Below are 21,487 nucleotides of genomic sequence, written 5' to 3'. Positions count from 1 at the left end.
GTTCAGAGTCCGTAAGAGGGTCTAGATCTCCGGATTAGAGTTCCTAAGAGGGGATCCAGTTCTCTGAGTGGGTGACCAACAGGTGTTCGCACCTCAGGGCATGGCACTATTGTTTGTGACCTCACGAGTCCCGACCCACCCAGCTCTGATCTTGGTTTGTCCTGCCCGTGCGTCCTCCTGGGCACTGGACTTCAGTGAGGGACGACCCTGCCCCCTGCCAGGCAGGCAGCTGAGCAGTATGGACTTGGCACCAGCAGCTGGGGTTTGGGGGTCACGATGGCATGCCACGTGGCAGAGGGTGGCCTGGGCCCTGGCGGCACCTGGGAGGGCGTGGGTGGCACAGGAATTTGTTCCACGTTGCCTCTCAAAGCTCCAGACTCTGCAGAGAATGCAGTGTGTGTTTCTCCCCCAATGCCAGGGGCTCCCCTCCGGCGTCCAGCACCAGCAGCTCCAGCCTGACCAGTGACGTGGCCAAGCAGCCAGTCAGCCGAGACCTGCCTCCTGGCCGGCCGGGCACCACAGCCCCCGGGGGGGCACAGTACACCCCTCACTCCCACCAGTTCCCCCGGACGCGGAAGATGTTCGACAAGGGCCCAGACCAGGTACGGAACCCCGGCTGCCTCGTGATCTGGACACTGAGCATTGCTTCTCAGATGACTGCTCACGCCACGCGGGACAGGGCAGGTCTGTGGGCCGCTCTCTGCCTTTTCAGATCCGGGCACTGGCCCTCGCTGGCACTCCCCTCTGCCTGCGCTCTGCAGGAATGTTGCCGGGTGTGTCCCGGTTCTCCAACCCTGGTTCTGGGTTCACCGTACCTGGAGCTCCCGTGTAACAAAACGGGGCCTGGAGTTCCCTGGCGCTCCCCTTCCTGGATACACAGCACTCTGCGTCCCCTCGGGGGCAGCTGCGCCACAGAGCGTGTATTCTGTGAACATCCAGGTACGCTGCTGCATAAATAGGTACACTCTCTTTGCCTTTAAAGTTGAAAAAGAAACTTCTGGAAAGAGGAACATGTGCTTAGATTTGCTGGGGTTGTGAGAGCGGCGTGAGGCAGGGGGTAGCCTGGAGACCTCGGCTGTCTCGCCCAGGTGTTGCTGCTTTGTCAGTTTAGGGCACCGGGGCTCGGGAAGATGGCTCAGGGCGCACCCGCACCCCAGCAGCTCTGTGTACAACAACCTGAGAGCTCAGCAGTGGAGTGGGGTCTGGGGCTCGCGTGATGACCCAGTGATTTTAAAAGAAGTTGGCAGCCGCCTTGCAGGTGACTTGGGGTCTGCATGGCCGTGTTAGGGTAGAAGGGCCATCACGGCAGGAGTGGGCAGGTCCCCAGGGGTGCCACTCAGCCCTGGCCCACCTGGACTTTCCATGCCTCAGCAGCAGAGGAACGAGAACCACCGCTGAGCCGCACGTGCAGGGTCAGCCTCCGGGCCAGGCCCTGATGGGGGCAGGAGGCCGCCGCGGTCCTGGGGAGCAGCGTCACCGGCACATGCAGCTCCCCCACCTGCCCCCGCCCTGGCCACAGCTCTCACTGTGGAGCCAGAGCAGCTGCCTGGGGGTGGGGGATGTGCCTCTCACTGCGCCTGCCCTGAGATGATGGGGAGCTCCCTGGGCCAAGACACGACATGAGAGACGCCAGCAGGCCCACCCCATGCTCATGGCACAGCACGGGAGACCCCTGGTGCTCGGCCTCACTGCATGAACACACACGACTCTGACAGGCCTGGCTGCTGCAGGTCCCATGGCAGGAAACACCCAGTAGCTCCATGTCCTCTTTCTCCGGTGGCAGGGAGCCCTCGCCGGCCTGCACAGCTGCACTCCACCGAGGCTGCTTCACACGGGAGTCCCCGCTCAGCCTGGTGTCGTAGGGCTGTTGCGGGAGCCTTCGTGAGACCAAGCGGCAGAGGCTTTTTGGGTTGATGAACTGGTGCACACAGATCCCCATGGCACTGTCTAAGCAGCCAGCATCGGCTTGGGAGCTGTGCTGGGTCGGCCCTGGGGGTGGTGGGCAGACACAGCTCACTTTACAGCCTGGGACCCTCAGTCCCCAACCAGACGCTCAGGGGTTCTCGGTCACCAGGATACGGAAAGTGAGCAGAGCGCAGAAGCGCCGGCCTTAGGGGCCGCCCAGTGCTCCCGGCAATGCCTCTGTCCCCTGCGGGAGCTCTTTCGAGCTCAGGAGTGGCGTGACTGACTGGTGTTTCTTTTTCCTTCCAACCCTCCTACTCAACAAACCCCGAAGACTGCAGATGACGCAGATGATGCTGCTGGACACAAAAGCTTCGTCTCCGCCGCAGTGCAGACAGGCTTCTGCGACTGGAGCGCCCGCTATTTCGCCCAGCCTGTCATGAAGGTGCGTACGGGCATAGGGTTCAAAGCCGAGTCCCGGCCAACGTGTGTCCCTCCCACCTCGTTACTCAAGGCTCAGGGCTGTGGGAGCATCGTGTTGTGGTCGTGGGTAACAGACTTCATGTACCTTCCTGTCGCCGGACAAAAAGAAAAAGCCTGCCTGGTCGGAGCTTGCCGCTATGACAGGTGTCACTTCGCCGTTACAAGGTCACGGCAGGCCTTCCACTCCCGAATGGTGAGGATCGCGAGAGGCCCGTCCCCAGGCCACACTTGGGTGGCTCAGAGGTTTGGGGACTATTAACCAAGCCTCCTGTATCCGACCCCAGCATTTGGGGTTAACACCACAAGACTGTCTCTGAGGCTCAACCCTCACACAGCCCTAAGCAGCGGCGTGTGCTGTGGATGCCGTGGCTGTGTGCCCACGGGTTGGGGCAGGGCGGCGGCTCTGTGCCTCTGTGAGGGATGGGTAGGAGCTGCTTTGTCAACACCGTCCTGGAGTTCATCCCTCTACCGAGGTCCAGCGGGGACTCGTGTAGATTTTCTATAAATCTAAAGTGCGTTCGAGAAAACCTTCCTCTTCCCTCATATATAATTGAAAACTGAAACTCAGCTTATTCCTGATTGTATATCAAGCTCACATCTTAGTAATCTCCGCGAATGGTGTTTGGCCCCCAGGACAGCTCAACTCCTGTGTTCCGGTCCTCATAGTGAACACCGATTTCTGTTCATAAAAACGCAGAATCATCAGGCAGCCCCTAGGCAGGCAGGTTATAAAAAGCTACTGAGCCCCTTTACTGCAGAAGAGAGGAGTTCGCTTCTCACTTCTCGGATGTGCCTGGGTGTCAGTGCCCGGCCTCACTGACAGCATCTGGCCAGTGAGCATCAGACGCCTTCAGTAGCCACCCCCTTCGACCCAGCCGTGACTCTGCTCAAATACTCTCTAGAGAAAATAATCCAGACACAGATGACTTCTGTGTTATTTATAAGAGTGAAAATTGAGATTCACTTAAATGTCCACAGAGGGTGAATAGTTAAAAAGTTATGAAATATTTGTTGAGATATTATTGGGGCTGTTGAAAAGTTAAACATAAGCCGGGCGCGGTGGCTCAAGCCTGTAATCCCAGCACTTTGGGAGGCCGAGGTGGGTGGATCACGAGGTCAAGAGATTGAGACCATCCTGGTCAACGTGGTGAAACCCCGTCTCTACTAAAAATACAAAAAATTAGCTGGGCATGGTGGCGCGTGCCTGTAATCCCAGCTACTCAGGAGGCTGAGGCAGGAGAATTGCCTGAACCCAGGAGGCGGAGGTTGCGGTGAGCCGAGATCGCGCCATTGCACTCCAGCCTGGGTAACAAGAGTGAAACTCCGTCTCAAAAAAAAAAAAAAAAAAAGAAAAGTTAAACATGAAAACTAGTGTCCTGAGGAAGTGCTCATGATGACATTCTTTAGTCGGAAAAAATGCAGGCCCAGAGCCCAGATCTGCGGAACGGTCAGAGCTGCAGTTCCCATGCGCAGAACACTGTGCACAGGATGAAGACCAGAAGAGCCCGCTCTTAACTAGAGATTCGCAGATGCCGCCATCGCAGCGGCGCTGAACCTGGGCTGCTTTTGTGCCTCCTGTGCAGTTTCTACACTAAGAATGAAGCACCTCTAGAGTCGGGGGAAGGGTATTAAAGAAACAAGCCCCGGGACATCACTGAGGCCGGTGGATTCGATCCAGGTCAGCAGGCCTCCCACTTACCTGCGGGTGGCACAAGGCTGGCGTCCCCTGCAGACAGAGGGAAGGGCCTCTTCCCATCACTAGGATGCTTCCGGTTAGGAAGGAAAGAGTAAGCGAATCCTGGAATTGGAGGCAGTAAGCAGGAGCCACCCAAGCTGTAAGCGAGCCGGAGCTGGGAGGAGGCTGGACACTGCGCAGGGGGTGCCAGGCTGTCCTTTAGAACTGCGGCACAGTCTGTTTAAATGGAATTTAGTCTAGTATTAACAAGCTTGGTTTCCTTGATGCAGTCTCGCGCTCAAGGCAGACAAGGTCAGGTGACTAAGAAACCCACATCTTCTGTTTTCCTCGTTGCTGGAATGGCAGTGGCTGTAAATTGTGCTGATTTCTTGGTCTGCTCATGAGAGGCTTTTCTTGAAGTCCTTGACAAATGCGTATTCTCGGTCACCTATTCTGTGAGGAAGAGGAATGGCGTAGATAATCCAACTGATTGCTGTTGTGGTTGTGGCATTCACGGTTAAGGTTAGGGTAGAGCCGCAGAAGAAACAGACTTCATGTACCTTCCTGTCGCCGGACAGAAAGAAAAAGCCTGGCTGGTGGAGCTTGCCGCTGTGCACGTGTGTGTCTGTGTATGTCTGAGTGGTGCATGTGTGTCTGTGTGTGTCTCTCGTGTGTGTGTGTGCTTCTGTGTGTCTATGTGTGTGTTTCTTGTGTGTTCCTGTGTGTGTCTGTGTGCGTGTGTTTCTGTGTGTCCCTGTGTGTGTATCTGTGTGTGTTTCTGTGTGTCCCTATGTGTTTCCGTGTGTCCCTGTGTGTGTCTGTGTGTGTGTTTCTGTGTGTCCCTGTATGTGCGTGTGTGTTTCTGTGTGTCCCTGTGTCTGTGTGCTTCTGTGTGTCCGTGTGTCTGTGTGTGTTTCTGTGTCCCTGTGTGTGTGTCTGTGTGTGTGCTTCTGCATGTCCCTGTGTGTGTGTCTGCGTGCGCTTCTATGTGTCTGTGTATGTCGCTGTGTGTATGTGTGTGTCTGTGTGTCTATTTGTTCCAGTGAGTGCAAGCCCCAAGCCAACTCTCCTCTCCTTCTTCAGATTAGCAGCCCCCCCACCGCCCTCATCCTCCTCCATTTGCACACCTGAGGGTTCCCACCCACACAGAGGAGCTGGAGGGTGTCAGCCTTGTGGTCTAGCCCTGCCAGCGGGTCCTGTAGTGTGGACTCTGCAGAGGTTAATCCGGGTGTCCATATGGCAGCTGCCGGCTGACGCGAGGTTAGTCGGGAGATGGTTGATGAAGGAGTAAACGCCGTCTTCCTCTGCCCCTGCCAAGTATTTGAAAACAAACGCTCACTTAGTCATCACTTGAGACGGCAGGCTCTGGGTGTCGTGATGGAAAGGAGCGCCCTGCCGCGGTCGGCGGCGTCTGTAGCTCCCAATGGCAGCTACAGTCTTAGGGTTTCTTTGACATCACAGACCTTCTCTGAACTTAGCAGAGGAAGAAGGACATGTTTTATCCTGTTTTAAAAAACATCGCTTTCCTCCTTCTCTAGGTGGTATTCATAAAGGTGTTTGTGGTTTCATTAATCATCTAATGACATCTGGGTAACAAGCTGCCCTGGGAGCGGTTTGTATGAAGCCCACTTCACATGTAAACTGAAAACAGCTCTAAGGCTAGGATTGAACCTCAGAAGGAACACCAGAACTGCAAACCCTAAGCTGCTTCAAGGCATATCAGAAACTAACATAGTTACCAGGTCACAAATAATAACCAGTTTACACTAATGTGCAAGTAATGATGAGTAGGTTGAGCCTCCGAAGACACCGTGGTGAGGACAGTTGCTGCTGACTTTTTTATTAGTTCGGATTTCTTACAGCTCTAAGTGACTGGAAGGAACCGGGCTCTGCGTGTGGCTCAACCTTGATTCATGAAGCAACCTCGTTTCTCCCTGTGTTGGTTCACAGAGCTCATGTCTGCATTAGAAACCACAAAAGAATATTCAAAATGGTCTGTCATATGCTTCAGAAAGAAACAGATGTATTGAATTGTGTTCTGATTACAAAAGTAATATGACTTTTATCTTCTCTCAGTTGGAAAGTTTCAAAGGTTGATTCTACCCAGAGCCTGGTTTCCAGGGCTGTGGGAGGTGTGGGCTCTCACATGCTGCTGGGCAGGTACACTGTTCCCTTTCCTTAGGGCCCTCACATGCTGCTGGGCAGGTACACTGTTCCCTTTCCTTAGGGCCCTCACATGCTGCTGGGCAGGTACACTGTTCCCTTTCCTTAGGGCCATGAGGCAGTAACTGTCAGTGTTAGAAATGGCTGTCCTGCAAAGCCAGTGCTCCTGCTGTGAGACACACATTCTGAAGCCACGAACACACACGTCCATGTGGTGCCTCTGCCCAGAGGGCTTCATGACAGCGTGGTCTGTAATAGTGAAAAGTTGAAAAGAAATTACACAGTAGGATACTTAATTTAAAATGATGCATTCAGGCGCTGGAATACTATACAGCCATTAAAATTCTTCAGTTGTGTCTTTCTGTGAGGACTTGGTTGACTGTCCTTGATCTAAAAAATGAAATAAATTGTACAAAAAGCTCGCACAAGCTCTGCGGTTCTGCAGACTGGAACAAGCACGGGAGGAGACCTGGGCAGTCACACAGTCATGCAGCGACTTCTACAGGGCGGGACTGGAGCCCGGCAAAGGGACCCTTCTTTCGTTCATCGTATACTGCTGGGTTATTTGAATTTTTTAGAAAAAATAGTTATTAGTTTTACAATTTAAAACAGCCTAAAATACCATTTTTAATCATAAAAAGCTTTGAGCGTCGGCACGTTGTCGTGAGGCGTCGCATGGGAGCCCAGTTTCTTGGCGCACAGCCCTTAAAGCCGCAGCTGGGATTCACGCTTGGCCGCTCCGCAGAGAACACGGATCTTGTTTTGCTGTCAGCAGGCTCGAGGGTGGATGTGGGAGCCGCGCTGCCCGTCATCATGTCTGCGCGGCCGTGAAGCTGGGGTTTCCGTGCACCGCGAGGACCTCAGACAGTGAGGGAGAGACTTGGATCCACAGTCCCCGCGCAGGGGTTCCCTCCCGCCGCTGGGATGACTGCACGTGCGGTTTCGCGCCTCGTGTCTCGCTCACGCAGTGAGCATCCTGTCAGATTCTCCCGCAAAAATGACTTCTTCTGTTGGGTTTTGTTTCTTTGTTTGTTTGTTTTTCCTTTGAGAATGGCATGGCACGCGACACGCTTTACACAAACCTGGAGAAGGCCCCCCGTCTCACCCGCAGATCATCCATGCCCATCAGTCTGCTGTGGGCTTCACCCGCCTCAGGAGCCCAGCTGGTCCCACCCCAGCTGCAGCTTCTAAAACGGGTGCTTCCTGTTCCTTCCTGGAAAGTTCAGAAGGAAAGCAAACGATAGGTCGATTCCCCTCCAGGAATACCAGAACCGAATGTGTCTTTGGTTTTGGATGGAGGCTGCGTGAAGAACGCATTTGTGGGTGGAAGTGGGAGACGTAGTGTTCTCTGACCTTGCTTCCACGTGGCCACCGCCAGCAGGACTCTGATGCTCACAGCTTCCTCCCGCAGCCGGGACCAGAGCGGTGCGGTGCCACGCCACATGCCTGTCTCCACGCTTGGCCGTAGTGCCAGCGCCTGTGTGGTAAATTCCTGCTGAGTGTTAAACATTCAGGGGGCGGGTTTATCAGACCAGGTCAGAAAGGCTTGTTTTAGAGAACATTGCAATTACCCAGTGTTGTCTAAATTAAGTACGTGGTTATTCTAACCGTGCGTTCAGAGAGAGTTTCGCCCTGGTTCTGCTTGGCGGCGGTGTGCAGGGTCCCGTGGGCTCAAGCACGTGGGAAGCATTGCTCTGGCAAAAGCCCCAGCCTGGCTCCACCTCCGCCTGTAGACAGCTGGAAAGATCACCATTCCCACCTCGGAAATAAGAAAAGGGCAGAGAAGCTATAAAATTCTGACTCCCCTGAACCCATCAGAGAGCTGAAGTTGCAGGGGAGGGAGCTGCCCAACAGGGAGGGAGGAGCGTGCCTCCAAGGAGAGCCAGGCCAAGAGTGCCAGGTCCCTGCCGCAGGGCAGAAGGGGCCAGCGGGGAGAAACGCTCGCCTGAAATTGGCAGTGGGCTGTGCAAAGCTCATCGTGGACCAGCGGAGAGTCTCGGACCCTGGGGAACCACAGCTGCACAGGCCCATGGACGTCCATGGGGTCCTCGCCCAGAAGATTGAGGTGGGAGTCGAGAAGAGCCCCCTCAGAGGTGTGGTCCCACGGGGGCCCCACAGAACAGAATCCGCAGCTCCTGATGGAAAGGCAGCAAACCCTGTCGTCCCCAGAGCACAGGCAAAGATTCATTGCAACAGAAGTACTGAAAAAGAAGACCTTCTGTCTCCAGCGGGGCAGGGACCTGCCATGGGGGCCCCACCGCAGGGAGCAGGACAGTCACTGAGAAGGCTCCGCCCCAAAGCCCAGAGACGCAGGCCCTGCCTCAGTCAGAGTCTGGGCCAAGCAGCAGAGAGCCCTGCAGACCCTCCAGCAGGCCAGCGGGCTCCGGACAGCCAGCATAGCAGCGAGCCCTGGCGGGCACCGGGGCATACAGAGAAGCCCCCTGAGATGCAGGCACATTGGGAAAGACAAAAGCCAAGGGAGGGTGCGGTGGGAACCCTGGTGAAAACCTTCCAGAAACTAGGCCCGGCCCTGAGCACGAGAGGAATCTGAGGTTGGCCGTATGCTGACTGTCACCATAGCAACAGTAAAATCCAAGCCCTTCCGATCTTCAGTGCCTCGCTGGATTGACTGAACTCTCTAACGGTCTAGCAATAGAGGCATACCCATTCCCAGGCGGGTGTGTGCGCACACACGCACACGCGCACACACACACACACACACATACATACATATATCAGGCACATATACCTATGTATGTATACATGTGACTGGAAATGGGTATGCCTCTAGTGTGTGTGTGTGTGTGTGTGTGTGTGTGTGTGTGTGTCTTTGTCTTTGCTATTCTACCCATGAAGTCTGGAATTTATTCAAAAGTTAGAAGAGGCTGGGCATGGTGCCTCACACCTGTAATCCCAGCACTTTGGGAGGCCAAGACAGGAGGATCACTTGAGCCCAGGAGTTCGCGACCAGCCTGGCAACACAATAAGACCCCACCTCTACTAAAAAGAAAAAAAGAAAGCTATGAGATGTCCCACAAAATATAAGACAGACACACCTAACATCAACAGAGTGACTCAAAGGCAACCCAGCTGTTGGAACTAACAGAGAAATAACCAAGATTTATGTGACCTAAGGAGCAATGGCAAAGGCAGGCAACACACGTGAGCAGGTAAGGAATTTCAGCAGAGAGGTGCAGACTAAGAGTCAAGTGAATGCCCCCAGAGTCTATCTGTGCCCTCAAATAGCCAAGAAAAATAATCTGTGAATTTAGACAGGTCTATGGAAAGTACCCGGAATGAAGCACGAAGATTACGGAGGGTGGAAAATGAACAGGGTTGCAGTTCACCTGACGGCGTCGGGGTACGAAGCAGCCTACCACCCACCACGGACCAGCAGAGCTCCCAGAGCAGGGTGTGCGCGCACACGGACACACACGGACACACAGTTCACCTGACGGCGTCGGGGTACGAAGCAGCCTACCACCCACCACGGACCAGCAGAGCTCCCAGAGCAGGGTGTGCGCGCACACGGACACACACGGACACACAGTTCACCTGACGGCGTCGGGGTACGAAGCAGCCTACCACCCACCACGGACCAGCAGAGCTCCCAGAGCAGGGTGTGCGCGCACACGGACACACACGGACACACAGTTCACCTGACGGCGTCGGGGTACGAAGCAGCCTACCACCCACCACGGACCAGCAGAGCTCCCAGAGCAGGGTGTGCGCGCACACGGACACACACGGACACACACGGACACACACACAGACACACGGATGGACACATGGACACGCACACGGACACACACACACGGACACACATACATACGGACACGCACACACGCACAGACATGCACAGACACACACACATGGACACGGGGGACACACTGACATACATACACATGGACACACACGGACACACGGGGACACAGACACGTACACACATACGGACACGGGGACACACACATGGACACACACACACACAGCTGCTCACATCGTATGTAAGCCACTGCAAACCAAAGATACAGGAAAACTTTGAAGACCTCTGGAGCAAAAAGACACATTACTTACAGGGGAACAAGGACAAGAATCACCACAGACTTCTCACTGGAGACTGTGTAAGCCGGAGATAGTGCAGTCATATCTTTAAAGTGCTGAAAGAAACAGACTGTCGATCTAGAATTCTGTACACACAAACCCAAAGGAAAGGTGACAAGGCAAACATGTCCTCTCCTGCCGCTTCTCCTCAACACTGAACTGGAAATTAGCTCCAAGGAAGTTAGGCCAGCAAAAGAAATAAAACATATTATATTGGAAAGAGGAATAAAGCTATCTCTGTTCACAGGTGACATGATCCTGAACATTGAAAATCATTAGAAATCCAATTCCATAAAGTATCAGAACTTAAAACCCAGCGTGACAGTGTCCCAGCACGTGAGCTCATCCACACCGGCAATGGAAACCCTAAAAATGCAATCAGGAAAACAGTGTCATCTGCAGTAATGGCGGAATTAATAAAATGCTTAGGAATAAACTGAGCAAAAGAAATGTAAGACTTGTACCGAAACATTATTGAACAATATTAAAGACGCGTTTATAGGTCAGAAGACTTCCCATTAAGCTGGTAGATCTCCCCAAACAGCTGCACAGATTCAGCACCATCCCTGGCAGCCTTTGCAAAAACTGACAAGCTGATACTAAAATGTGTATGGCAATATAAAAATAATTAATAGTAAGAGCCGGGTGTGGTGCTGCGCGCCTGTAGTCCCAGCCACTCAGGAGGCTGAGGCAGAAAAATCGCTTGAATCCGGGAGGCAGAGGTTGCAGTGAGCCGAGATTGAGCCACTGCACTCCAGCCTGCCTGACAGAGTGAGAGTGTGTGTGTGTGTGTGTGTGTGTGTGTGTGTGTGTGAGAGAGAGACAGAGAGAGAGCGTGCGGGGGTGTGGAGGGGGAAGAAAGGAAAGAAGGGCGGGAGGGAGGGAGGGAGGGAGGAAATGAAGTTTTTTGTTTTGTGGTGTTTGAGATGGGGTCTCACTCTGCTGCCCAGGTGGAGTGCAGTGGTGCAATCGTTGCTCATTGCAACCTCAATCTCCTGGACTCAAGCGACCCTCCCACCTCTCTCTGCCTCCCCAGTAGCTGGGACTACAGGCGCGCACCCCCACACCCAGCTAATTTTGAAATTGTGCGTAGAGATGGGGCCTCACTGTGTTGCTCACTGTGGTCTCAAACTTCTGGGCTTAAGCAGTCTTCTACCTCAGTCTCCCAAAGTGCTGGGACTGTGGCTGTACGCCACTGCATCTAGCCAAGAAAATGGGTTTTTAACTAAAAAACTTTCAACACAGAAAACTTCTGACGAAAATAGTTTCAGTGGCAGCTGTACCAAACCTTTAAGGAAGAAATAATACCAGTTCTGCTCAACTTCTCACAGAAAATTAAAGAGGAGTGAACACTTTCCCAACTCAGTGTGCGAAGGCAGCATTATTCTGATATCAAAACCAAAGACATCTCAAGATTTAAAAACTACAGGGCCGGGCACGGTGGCTCAGACCTGTAATCCTAGCACTTGGGAGGCTGAGACGGGTGGATCACTTGAGGTCAGGAGTTCAAGATCAACCTGACCAACATGGTGAAACCGTGTCTCTACTAAAATAAAAAAGTTAGCCAGGCGTGGTGACATGTGCCTGTAATCCCAGCTACTCAGGAGGCTGAGGCAGGAGAATCACAAACCTGGGAGGCGGAAGTTGCAGTGAGCCGAGCTTGTGCCACTGCACTCCAGCCTGGGTGACAGAGTGAGACTCCGTCTCAAAATCAGAGTGTAAGCGTTCGGTGCGTTGGCCATCTTTTCCCATGGGTTCCTCTCCTTTGCCTTCCCCCAAGTCTTCCTCAATCTTGATAGTCGTGTTCCTGTTTTGAATTTGATCTGCTGTACCTTTTTAAATTCAGAGGGATTGAAAATAAGACTCAGCCCTAGGGCCGCCAGACTCCCCAGATAAGGATTTACCCTAAAACTGCGTTAAACTGCTACTTTCCCAAAAGTCTTCTTGGGACCCTCTCATCTTTCTTTGTTCCTGAGCCCCAAGTTTTTCTTTGCAACATGAAGGGCGTTGTTTTTCTTTGGCTTTCAGTGATGCGTCTGTGGGAGGCTTCAGAATCGTAATTGGTTTCTGTCTGAGTGGAAGCCAGGAGGTGTGAGGAGCCAGGGGTGTCAAGGTCCTCATCAGAACAGGATCAGCAGCACCCGACACCACACCGCAGCCTCCGGGAGCTCTGTTTACAGGGAGGATCGGCCCGCGCTGGGCCAGGGCCCTTGTTCACTGGAAAGCTTTTATTCAGCCTGAAGAGAACGCAGTGGAGAGGACGTGACAGCCGATGAAGAGCCGCCGCCCTGCGAAGCCATCTGTACGCGGTCTCAGTTGCCGCCTCCGTCCTGAGTGGCGGTCACATCCTGGCTTCCCGGCGTGGGCGCCTGCGTCTTCCATGGCATCTCTGCCTTCTCCCAGCCTCTCCATCCACTGGCTCACTCCTGCCTCACGCTGCAGCTCCACTCCTGCCCGTGCTTGTCCTGTGACCCACGTGGTCATAGCTGGCTGTCCCGAGACACGCTGGGGGTGGTTCGAGAAGCGTGTTCCCATTCAGAAAATCTCTTCTCCGCTCAGCAAGGGCTGTAAGGGAAGGCTGTGGGCTCTGCCCTTGGGCTCAGATTAGGGAAGTGGCAGCCCCCTACCCCTGGAGGCCACGTTCCTGGGCTGGGAGAGGGCCCTTGCAGTGCCATAGCAACAGGACAGGTGCCAGTCCACCTGAGACCCCGCGGCTCCTGTCTCCAGGCGTCCTCGTGCCCCCCGTTCGGGCATGGGCTCCCTCTCCACCTTGCGGCCGTCGGCTTTGCCATCTACGGAGCTGACGCCCTGAAGCTGCCCCATGTCTGCCCCTCCACATCGGGATTCCTTGCCCGAGCTCAGGCCAAGGACCTGGAATTCCCACTGGGTTCCTCTGCCTTCCTGCTCTAAAGTGTCTTTTGGACTCTTCCTCTAATTTATTCCCAGAGAAACCTGAGTCTCATGAAAGTGCAGTCTCTCTGTTCCTGCACGGCTTTGAGTCTTTGGGTTTTTTCTTATGACTGCTCCACGTTATTGGCCATTTGTCATTTCTTTTCTAATAAGCTCAGGGTTGCCGTAAAGTGAAACCAGCTGTTGAGAACCCACAATGTATCCCATTTGCCATTGTGGGGTTGTTTATAAACCAAAAAAGTTGCGGAGGGAGCCGCTTGACACCTTCGGTCGTTCTTGCTTCTGGGTTTGGATGTCATTTTCGGTGTGTTGTTGTCGGGGGCGGTTTTGTGCCTTTTAAGAAGAAAAGGAAGGAAGCAGAGTGGCAAAATGCCAGGAACGGAGCCACGGCCAGCCGCGGGCACAGGGTCAGAAGCCGGCTCCGGGCTCTGCCTGTCTGTTCTGTGATCAGAGCTGACACAAAGCACTGGAGCCCGAACCACAAAGAGCGTTCTGTAAACATTTGCACATAATAACCACCTACAGTGACCTCCTAGAACTCCGCGTGTGGAAACCGTCTTCCTCCCCAGCCGCATTTACATGTGGAGACAAACACAGCCGTGCGTGCTGGTCCTTCAGTCCACTTCTATCGGAGAAAGCAGCTTTTTCCTTTGTCGAGGAAAAAAAGTTGCTTTTATCCAAAAGGAAATGGGGTTCTTATCTTGTTTATTTCATTTCGTTTACATTTTGGGTCTTCACAAGTCGTAGTTTCTTAGCAAGGAGCAGACTCAGCCAGACTGACTGGCCGGCATACCTGCTTAAGGAAATGCACGTGCGTGACCCGCACACGTGGCCGTCCTCCTGCAGAAAGTCAATTAAACCCTGGCTAGTATTCGCCAAGTGTAGACCTCTCTAGACGCTGAATGTGCACACCCAACCCACATGTGCGTGCACACACACAGACACATGCGCGCACACGCGCACACACACACGCACGCATAGGTCCTGAAGCAAGGACCTTTGCTCAGGGAAGAGAGGGCAGCAGCATGTCCAGCGTCTGCGTGTTTCAGGCGAAAATAAACCTGGTCTTTCTGAAGCCGTCTCGTTAGCAAAGGGCACTGAAGTTCTCACGAGTTAGTTTGACCTCAGCCAGGCTTGCCCCTCGGCACCCTCCTAGCTCTTCCACCGTGGGGAGCCTAGCGGCACCCCCCTGCTCCCCAGGAAGGTCCCACATCCTGTCGGGGCCCGGCCTGGCCTCGCAAGAGGCCGTCTTCCTTCTGCCTCGTAAGCTCCCTCGTCGTCCAGCCAGCTGCCTGTGTCCCTTTGGCGTCAGCGGGAGAATACAGGCAGTGTCTCCTGAGCGCGCCTGCCTCCTGGTTGCATCCTCAGTGTTCCAAGCAGCACTTCGGTGCCCCTGCCCTGCTGCTCAGCACTGACCTCGGTGCCCCCCGCTCCCTGGGGACGCGTCTCCCAAGGCCCTGCTCCCTGTCATACACCTGTCAGCCTCACCTACAGGCTGCTTGAGAAAGGGTCTCAGAGCCCCCACCCTAGTGAACACAGGAAAGGAGAGCACCTGTCCCAGCTCCGGGAAGGGGCCAGCATGTGTTTCGTAGCAGACTCAGGACCCACCAACGGCCTGTGCGTCAGGCGCGCTGCCCGGCACAGAAGCCCACAGGCTCCATTCAGCCTTGGAGAAAGAGGCACCTTTACCCAAAACTCACTGCAGCCAGCCCTCCGTGTCCACAGGTGCCACCTCCGCGGATTCAGCCAATTTTGGATGAAAAATAAATTTAAAATAACAGTACCACAAAAAGCAATCTAAATTTTAAAAATACAGGATAGCAGCTATTTCACAGCCTCTACCCTGTGTCAGGTGCGGTGAGCAGGCTAGCGAGGGTCCGAGGTGTGGGGAGGACCCTGCTGCCCCCACGGGGCCACACCCTTTCATTCAGGGCTGAGCCTCCCGGGTTTTGGCATCCGAGAGGTCCTGGAACCCACCCCCGCCCCGATACCGAGGGGCATAACTGGGTGTTTTCTGTTGTTGAAGATCCCAGAGGAGCACGACCTGGAGAGTCAGATCCGCAAGGAGCGGGAGTGGCGGTTCCTGCGGAACAGCCGCGTCCGGAGGCAGGCCCAGCAAGTCATCCAGAAGGGTAAGGCGCCGCACAGCCAGCCAGGGGCTCGTTCCAGGGCTGGGGGCTGGGGGAGGGCCCCGTGAGCAGGCCCCGTGCGGCCCACACACAACCTTCTCCCACCACCACTGTCCCCCTGCCTCCCCCGCAGATAAGCACGTTTAAGGCTGGTGGAGATGACAGGCTCCTCCTCAAGGTCCTGCAGCCCAGAGTGGGGAGGGGGGCAGGGCCAGGTGGGTGCACAGCCGCCACGGGGAGGAGGGCTCTCCCAGCACTCTGCCTCTCCCAGCCCTCGGGGCGATGAGCACAGGTGGACTCATAGAAGCAGAAAGTGGCTCGTTGACATTTCCGGAAGGGAAGGCCTCAGAGTCCACGTCTCCCCACGTGGACAGGTGTCTTTGTGCAGGCTCCACGGTTGGCGTGTCCTTCCTTGGGAACAGAAAGTGGAAATGGCAGGCCCTGGTTTCCTCAGGTGGTCTCCACCTTGTCCCTGGAACAGTGGCTAGCTCTGTCACACCACACTTGAGTCACGATTTTCCCAAACCTCCCCGAGTTGCCACCAGATGCCGAATCGCCCCCTTCGTCTGCCTCGTTGTTTGCCCTCCTGGCTGCGCCCGGGGTGGAGGGCCAGGGAGGAGCCCAGGAGTGGGGCGTGTGCGGAGGGAGCTCTGGAGGAGATCTCGGCAGCGGGGAGGCCCTGAGAGTCAACACAGCAATGAGGGTGTCAGGCAGCCCCACACCAGGGACCCTGGCCTCTCCCCAGGATCCAGTACAGCACTGGGGTCCAGGCCCAGCCCTGCACGTCCCCCACCCCTGCCGAGGGCACTGAGGGCACAGAGCAGCAGTGGTGTCTCTGCACTCCACCCCCACCCCGTGACCACGGGCTCCCACCACTGAGCCAGCCCTGGCTGGGGGACCTCAAGCCACCCCCAACCAAATCAGCCCCATCGGAATTCAACAACACTGACCCCAGTCTGCGTGTTGCCTGTTCTGAACTTGCATCTCTGTCCTGTAAAATTCTGGGGATTATTATGGGTTACTTTCTAAAGCTGGGGTTGATGACCTGTAAGACAGATGCCGTCCCTCCTGCTGAAGCCGAGGGCCCTGCCAGCTTTGTGCAAGCCCCGCCCACAGGCAGCAGGGTGCCATGGGCTGGTCCTCAGGAAGCATGCCTGGGCCGGCTCACACCTCTGCCCTGCTGAGCACCGAGGAGAGTGCTGACTTCTGGGACCAGCAAAATTTCTGCAGCGCGTTCCCATCCAGCTCTCCCTGTAAAGGCGTGGGGTTCATCTCGCACTCACGCAGACGGTGGCTGTGGTCCCGAAGCTCATCACGGTGCTTTGTAGCCCTCTGCGCGTCTGAAGAGCTGGCGGCTGACCAGGTTTACAGCATCCCATGTTGGGCGTTTAAAGCATCCCATGTTTCATGCTGCCTCAGCCTCCGCCGCTGAGCTGAACCCTGCGGCCAGGGCAGCTTTCTCCAGCAGAGAACATGCGACCCTGCTGGCTGGGCGTCTCCGGGTGGCGGCGACAGGAGGCTGTTTTCCTGGAGGTTGGTGGCTCCCTAGGACCCCGGCCCGCTGGCTGGGATGGCCAGCACCCGGGGGCTGCCTGCTGCCTGAGACAGGCTTGGGAGCTGAGTCCGGCTCACACAGGACAGCGTCGGAAGATGAGCTGCCCCTGACGCCCAAGGTCACGCCCTGGCCTGGAGGCTGTGGTCAGAATTGAGCGGGGCGTGAGACAGAGCTGGCGTTCAAGACACAAAACCAAGGTTTCTAAACTAAAACAATCCTCGTAAAGCAGAGATGGGAGTTCTCTTTGTGAAAAAAGGAGATCTGTTGTCCAGACACACAGGGAGGGGCTGCTGAGCCAGTGGAGACGCCCGCACAGGAGGCCTCAAGACGCAGAGGGCGGTGCCAGTGGACGTGGCACCGGGGGCCACGAGGAATGAGGCCGCACCCTCCTCCCGGGCCTGCTGTGCACAGAATTCAGATTCAGGCACACGTTGTTTTTACTTGACAGCCAACGGTGTGCTGGGCAAGATGTGAGCGTTGAGAAAAAGGAGAAGCTGTAGATGCCGGTAGATGGAAGAGAGTTAGCCAGAGAAAGTCAGCGTCGCCCAGGAGATGGGATTGGGAAGCCCTGGGTCTTTCCGGCCCTGGCCCGGCTCTTCACCTTCCCCTGGGCGACAGCCACGGCTGTGGCTGTCACGCACTGATTCTGCACACGTACAAAATGTGTGGGCTGGGCGGGGTTTCCCTTTGTCTTTCGGTGCTTAGAATTACGCCCAAGCTCTCTGCAGGACTCCCTGATCGATGCCCTCCAAACACTCCCTGCAGCTGAGAGTGAAGGTGCCCCTAGAGTAACTCAGGGTTCTGCCACACCGGAGCCTTCTGCTGGCCTCTCAGTGCAGCCCCTGCTGATGACACGTGGCATTCACCTCCTTTCTGTGGTCTGGGTGCTTGCTGTTTAAGGACAGGAGCTGGGGACTGACAGTATTGGAAACGGTAGCTCACCCAAGGTGCTGAGCACACCAAGTGCCAGCGAGGTTTCAACCCGCAGACACCGTGGCCCCGATGCCACCTGGACAGTGCCAGGCACAGGCGGAGGGGCTGTCAGCTGCTGGGACAGGGGGGTGGGTCGTGGCCTTGGCTGTGTGTAAGCCCAGCTCAGGGCGGCCTGCAGTGGAGTGCCCACGTCTCACCACTTTGACCTTGCGCCCCAAGGGCAGGCTCCTTCTGCTGTAGGACTTTCTCTTTAGTTCAGCTAAACATGGGGTCCCTGTCCACGACCACGAAAACTTAGGCTCCCAGACACGTTGAAGGGTGAGAAGGGCAGGGTTGACTGGGTGAAAAGGAAAAAGGGGAAACGTCATCTCCGCAAAGCCAGAGTCTTGCTGGTGCGCTTCCCGCCTCGCAGATTGAGTCCCAGGCTCTACCCCGGATCCAGAGAGGCCGGGCTCCTCCCACTGCAAAGGGCATGAAATTCTGTGGCGCCCACTGTTCTCCCAGTGTGCAGACTGGTGGAGTTGCTCTGCGGACCCCTTTATACTTGGCTGTCTCACTTCCTGCTAGAGCACAAGCGCACCACTCCCCAAAAGGAAAACTTGGGGCCCGCCACGATCCTCCAGGCTAGACCAGTTCAGCGGAGGACGTGGTTGGTAAGAGCCAGGCGGCTTCACTCCACACCACCTGGAGCTGTGTCGCCAGCTGAGGAAGGCTTGGGGTCTCCAAGACGCCCCCCTGGTTGCCCAGAGCCATGCAGGTGACTGCGGCCGAGGCCGGGAGGCGGCAACAGACGATCAAGCTTATGCACCCACAGACGGCCAGCCGCTCTGAACAAATCTCGGCTCAGTCACTAAGATGTGTTGGAATCTTGACCCCTCTGTGTTTTTAGCTTCCTTTTATGGTTCCTGCTAGAACAAAGCCTTTCAAAGTCATGAGGGAGGGACTTACTTCCTAGTAAGTCTTCCTGGTATTTGGGGGCCTGGTGATCAGGTCCACTTCCCCTCTTCTGTTAAACGTGTGGTTCTGTAGTAGATCCCTCCATCAAGGAAGCTCATAGTTGCGATCTTTCTAGACTGAAAGACCCCGACTCTGGCTGCGATGTGGACTATGGCGGCCGCACCTGTGTCTCCATCTCAAGTCTGTTAGGAATTAGAGCCCTATTGAGCTGCGTTCTGAAACCTTCGGCACTTTCTTCATATAATCCAACGCAGATAAATGTACAGGAACACAAGCACCACTGCCGAGCTTCGCCGAACTCTTCCACGAATCCGGCCCGGCATCGGGAGCTTTGGGGCTTCTGAGCAAGGGCATGGACCGTGCGGCCAGCACCCCGGGCCCTCACCAGGAACTCAGTGGCCACCGTCCCCGCCGAAGGCCCAGGTGTGCCTGCACCTCGGCAGGTGGTCAGGCCCCTCCCTTCACTCTGCTTTTCTTCTGCTTCCTTTGTAGCTCTCCAAGTCCCCAACCAAGTCCCCAAGGTATTGATGGCATGATAAGATACATCGTGAATATTTATTATAAATTTAGACTGGCTTGTTGGGCACGGTGGCTCACGCCTGTAATCCCAGCAATTTGGGAGGCTGAGGTGGGTGGATCACCTGAGGTCAGGAGTTTGAGGCCAGCCTAGCCAACATGGTCAAACCCTGTTTCTACTAATAAAAATTAGCCGTGCGTGGTGGCGGACACCTGTAATCTGAGCTACTCAGGAGGCCGAGGCAGGAGGATCGCTTGAACCCGGGAGGCGGAGGTTGGAGTGAGCCGAGATCACGCCACTGCACTCCAGCCTGGGCAACAAGAGGGAAACTCCATCTCAAAAACAGGAAAAAAAAAAAAAAAAAAAACCAAAAGACTGGCTACTGGCTGGGTGTACGCTTGTAATCCCAACACTTAGGGAGGCCAAGGCGGGAGGATCGCTGGAGCCCAGGAGTTTGAGACCACGCTGCGCAACCTAGTAAGATCCTGTCTCAACAGCCAAAAAGTAGCCAGGTGTGGTGGCGCACGCTCTAGCCCCGGCTCTGTGGGGAGGTGAGGCCCGAGGATCGCTGGAGCAGGAGGCGGAAGCTGCGGTGACCTGTGATCACATCAGTGTACTCCTGCCCTGGCGATGGAGCAGGACTCTGTCTTTAAAAAGTAGGAAAAGGGGAACAGGCGCTGGCTCCTGGATCCACGCTTGTGTGTTTGTTTTGACAGGCATCACGAGATTGGACGACCAGATATTTCTGAACAGGAACCCCGGCGTTCCCTCCGTGGTGAAATTCCACCCCTTCACCCCGTGCATCGCCGTAGCCGACAAGGACAGCATCTGGTATGCACCGCGCTCGTGGGGCCCTACTTCCAGCTGACTAACAGCCCCAGTGACGCCCCATTCACCCCCCAGCACCGCTCCTCTTCCCTGAAAAGCAGATCAAGGCACTCACCCGGGGCCCTTAGCACCATTTCCCAAGAAATACCCAACTCACCTTCTCCTCGATGATGGAGCCACACACACACGCACGCCATGCCTGGCTCTGTCCTTGTCACTGAAGGACAGTCCAGAGTCCTGCCTGCAGGTCACAGGGGAGTGGCAGGGGCTCCCCGATCACACTTGTAATAGAGGCGCGCCCAGGGGCCCCGGCTTGCTGCCCTGTCTGCAGAAGCAAGTGTGTGACAGAGAAGCAGTCATAAGTGACACCAGGTGCCCCGAGAGAAGCGGGTTTAGTTCTCAGCCAGTGTCACCCTTACGTAGTGGAGAGAGTGCCCGCCTCGTGGGGGAGGTTCTTTTTAATAGCTCATGAAATCCCTGTGGTTCGTACCTCTGTTTGTTTTTCCTCTTTTTAAAAACTGTGGTCAAACATACATCGCATACAATTTGCTATTTTAACCGTCAAGTGTGCAGCCAGTGGCGTTCAGCGCATTCACACTGTTACAGAACCAGCACCCACACTGGTCTCCGGAACCTTCTCATCACACAAACCGAAGCGTGGTCCCATCAGGCCCCAGCTCCTCCACGTGCCCCCGACCCAGTGTTCTACTTGCCCTCTCTCTGAAGTGGCCCCCGCTAGGAGCCTCATACCAGTGGAGTCCCTGGGGGTGTGGCCCCTTTTGCCTGCCTTATTGGACTCAGCGTACTGTCTTCAAGTTTCTCCCAAGCTATAGTACATGGCAGAATTTCCTTTTCACGGCTGAGTAGTATTCCACCATGTGGATGGCCCATGCTACGTCTGTCCGCTCACCTGTTCATGGACACCAGGGTCGCTTCCACCTTTTGGCTATTGTGAATAGCACTGCTGTGAACATTGGTGTACAAGTGTCTGTTCAAGTTCCTGCTTTCAGTTTTTTGGGGATGTGCCCAGAGCAGAATTGCTGGACCATCTGACAATGCTCTGTTTAATTTTCAGAGGAGCCGCCAGGCTGTGTTCACAGGGCTGCACCCTCTTCCCTTCCCACGGGAGAGCACGTGGGCGCCCGTTTCCCACATCCTTGCCAGCACCGTTACTCTGTGTTTGGACACAGGGTCTCACTTTGCTGTCCGGGCTGGTCGTGAGCTCCCAGGTTCCGACAGTTCCCCTGCCTCCGCCTCCCGAGTGGCTGGGACGGCAGGTGCGGGCCCGTGCACGGCTGCGGGGTGCGGTTTTACAGCCGCCGTCGCCCTGGGTC

General features: G+C 55.4%; 1 protein-coding gene across 1 annotated transcript in view; it reads left to right on the top strand.

Moving 5' to 3' along the window:
- RPTOR (regulatory associated protein of MTOR complex 1) overlaps positions 1-21,487 on the top strand; it is a 405,759-nt gene that overhangs the window by 368,706 nt on the left and 15,566 nt on the right. The window contains exons 23-26 of the mRNA XM_037737259.1: positions 419-602; positions 2,237-2,347; positions 15,261-15,366; positions 20,042-20,156. Of these exons, the coding sequence (XP_037593187.1) occupies positions 419-602; positions 2,237-2,347; positions 15,261-15,366; positions 20,042-20,156 (516 nt within the window). The remainder of the gene's footprint in view (positions 1-418; positions 603-2,236; positions 2,348-15,260; positions 15,367-20,041; positions 20,157-21,487) is intronic.

Source organism: Cebus imitator, unplaced genomic scaffold (assembly GCF_001604975.1).
Source record: "Cebus imitator isolate Cc_AM_T3 unplaced genomic scaffold, Cebus_imitator-1.0 Scaffold36, whole genome shotgun sequence".
Classification (NCBI taxonomy): Eukaryota; Metazoa; Chordata; class Mammalia; order Primates; family Cebidae; genus Cebus; species Cebus imitator.
The sequence above is the reverse complement of the archived record's forward strand: the minus strand, read 5'-3'. Positions and strand labels throughout refer to the sequence as shown.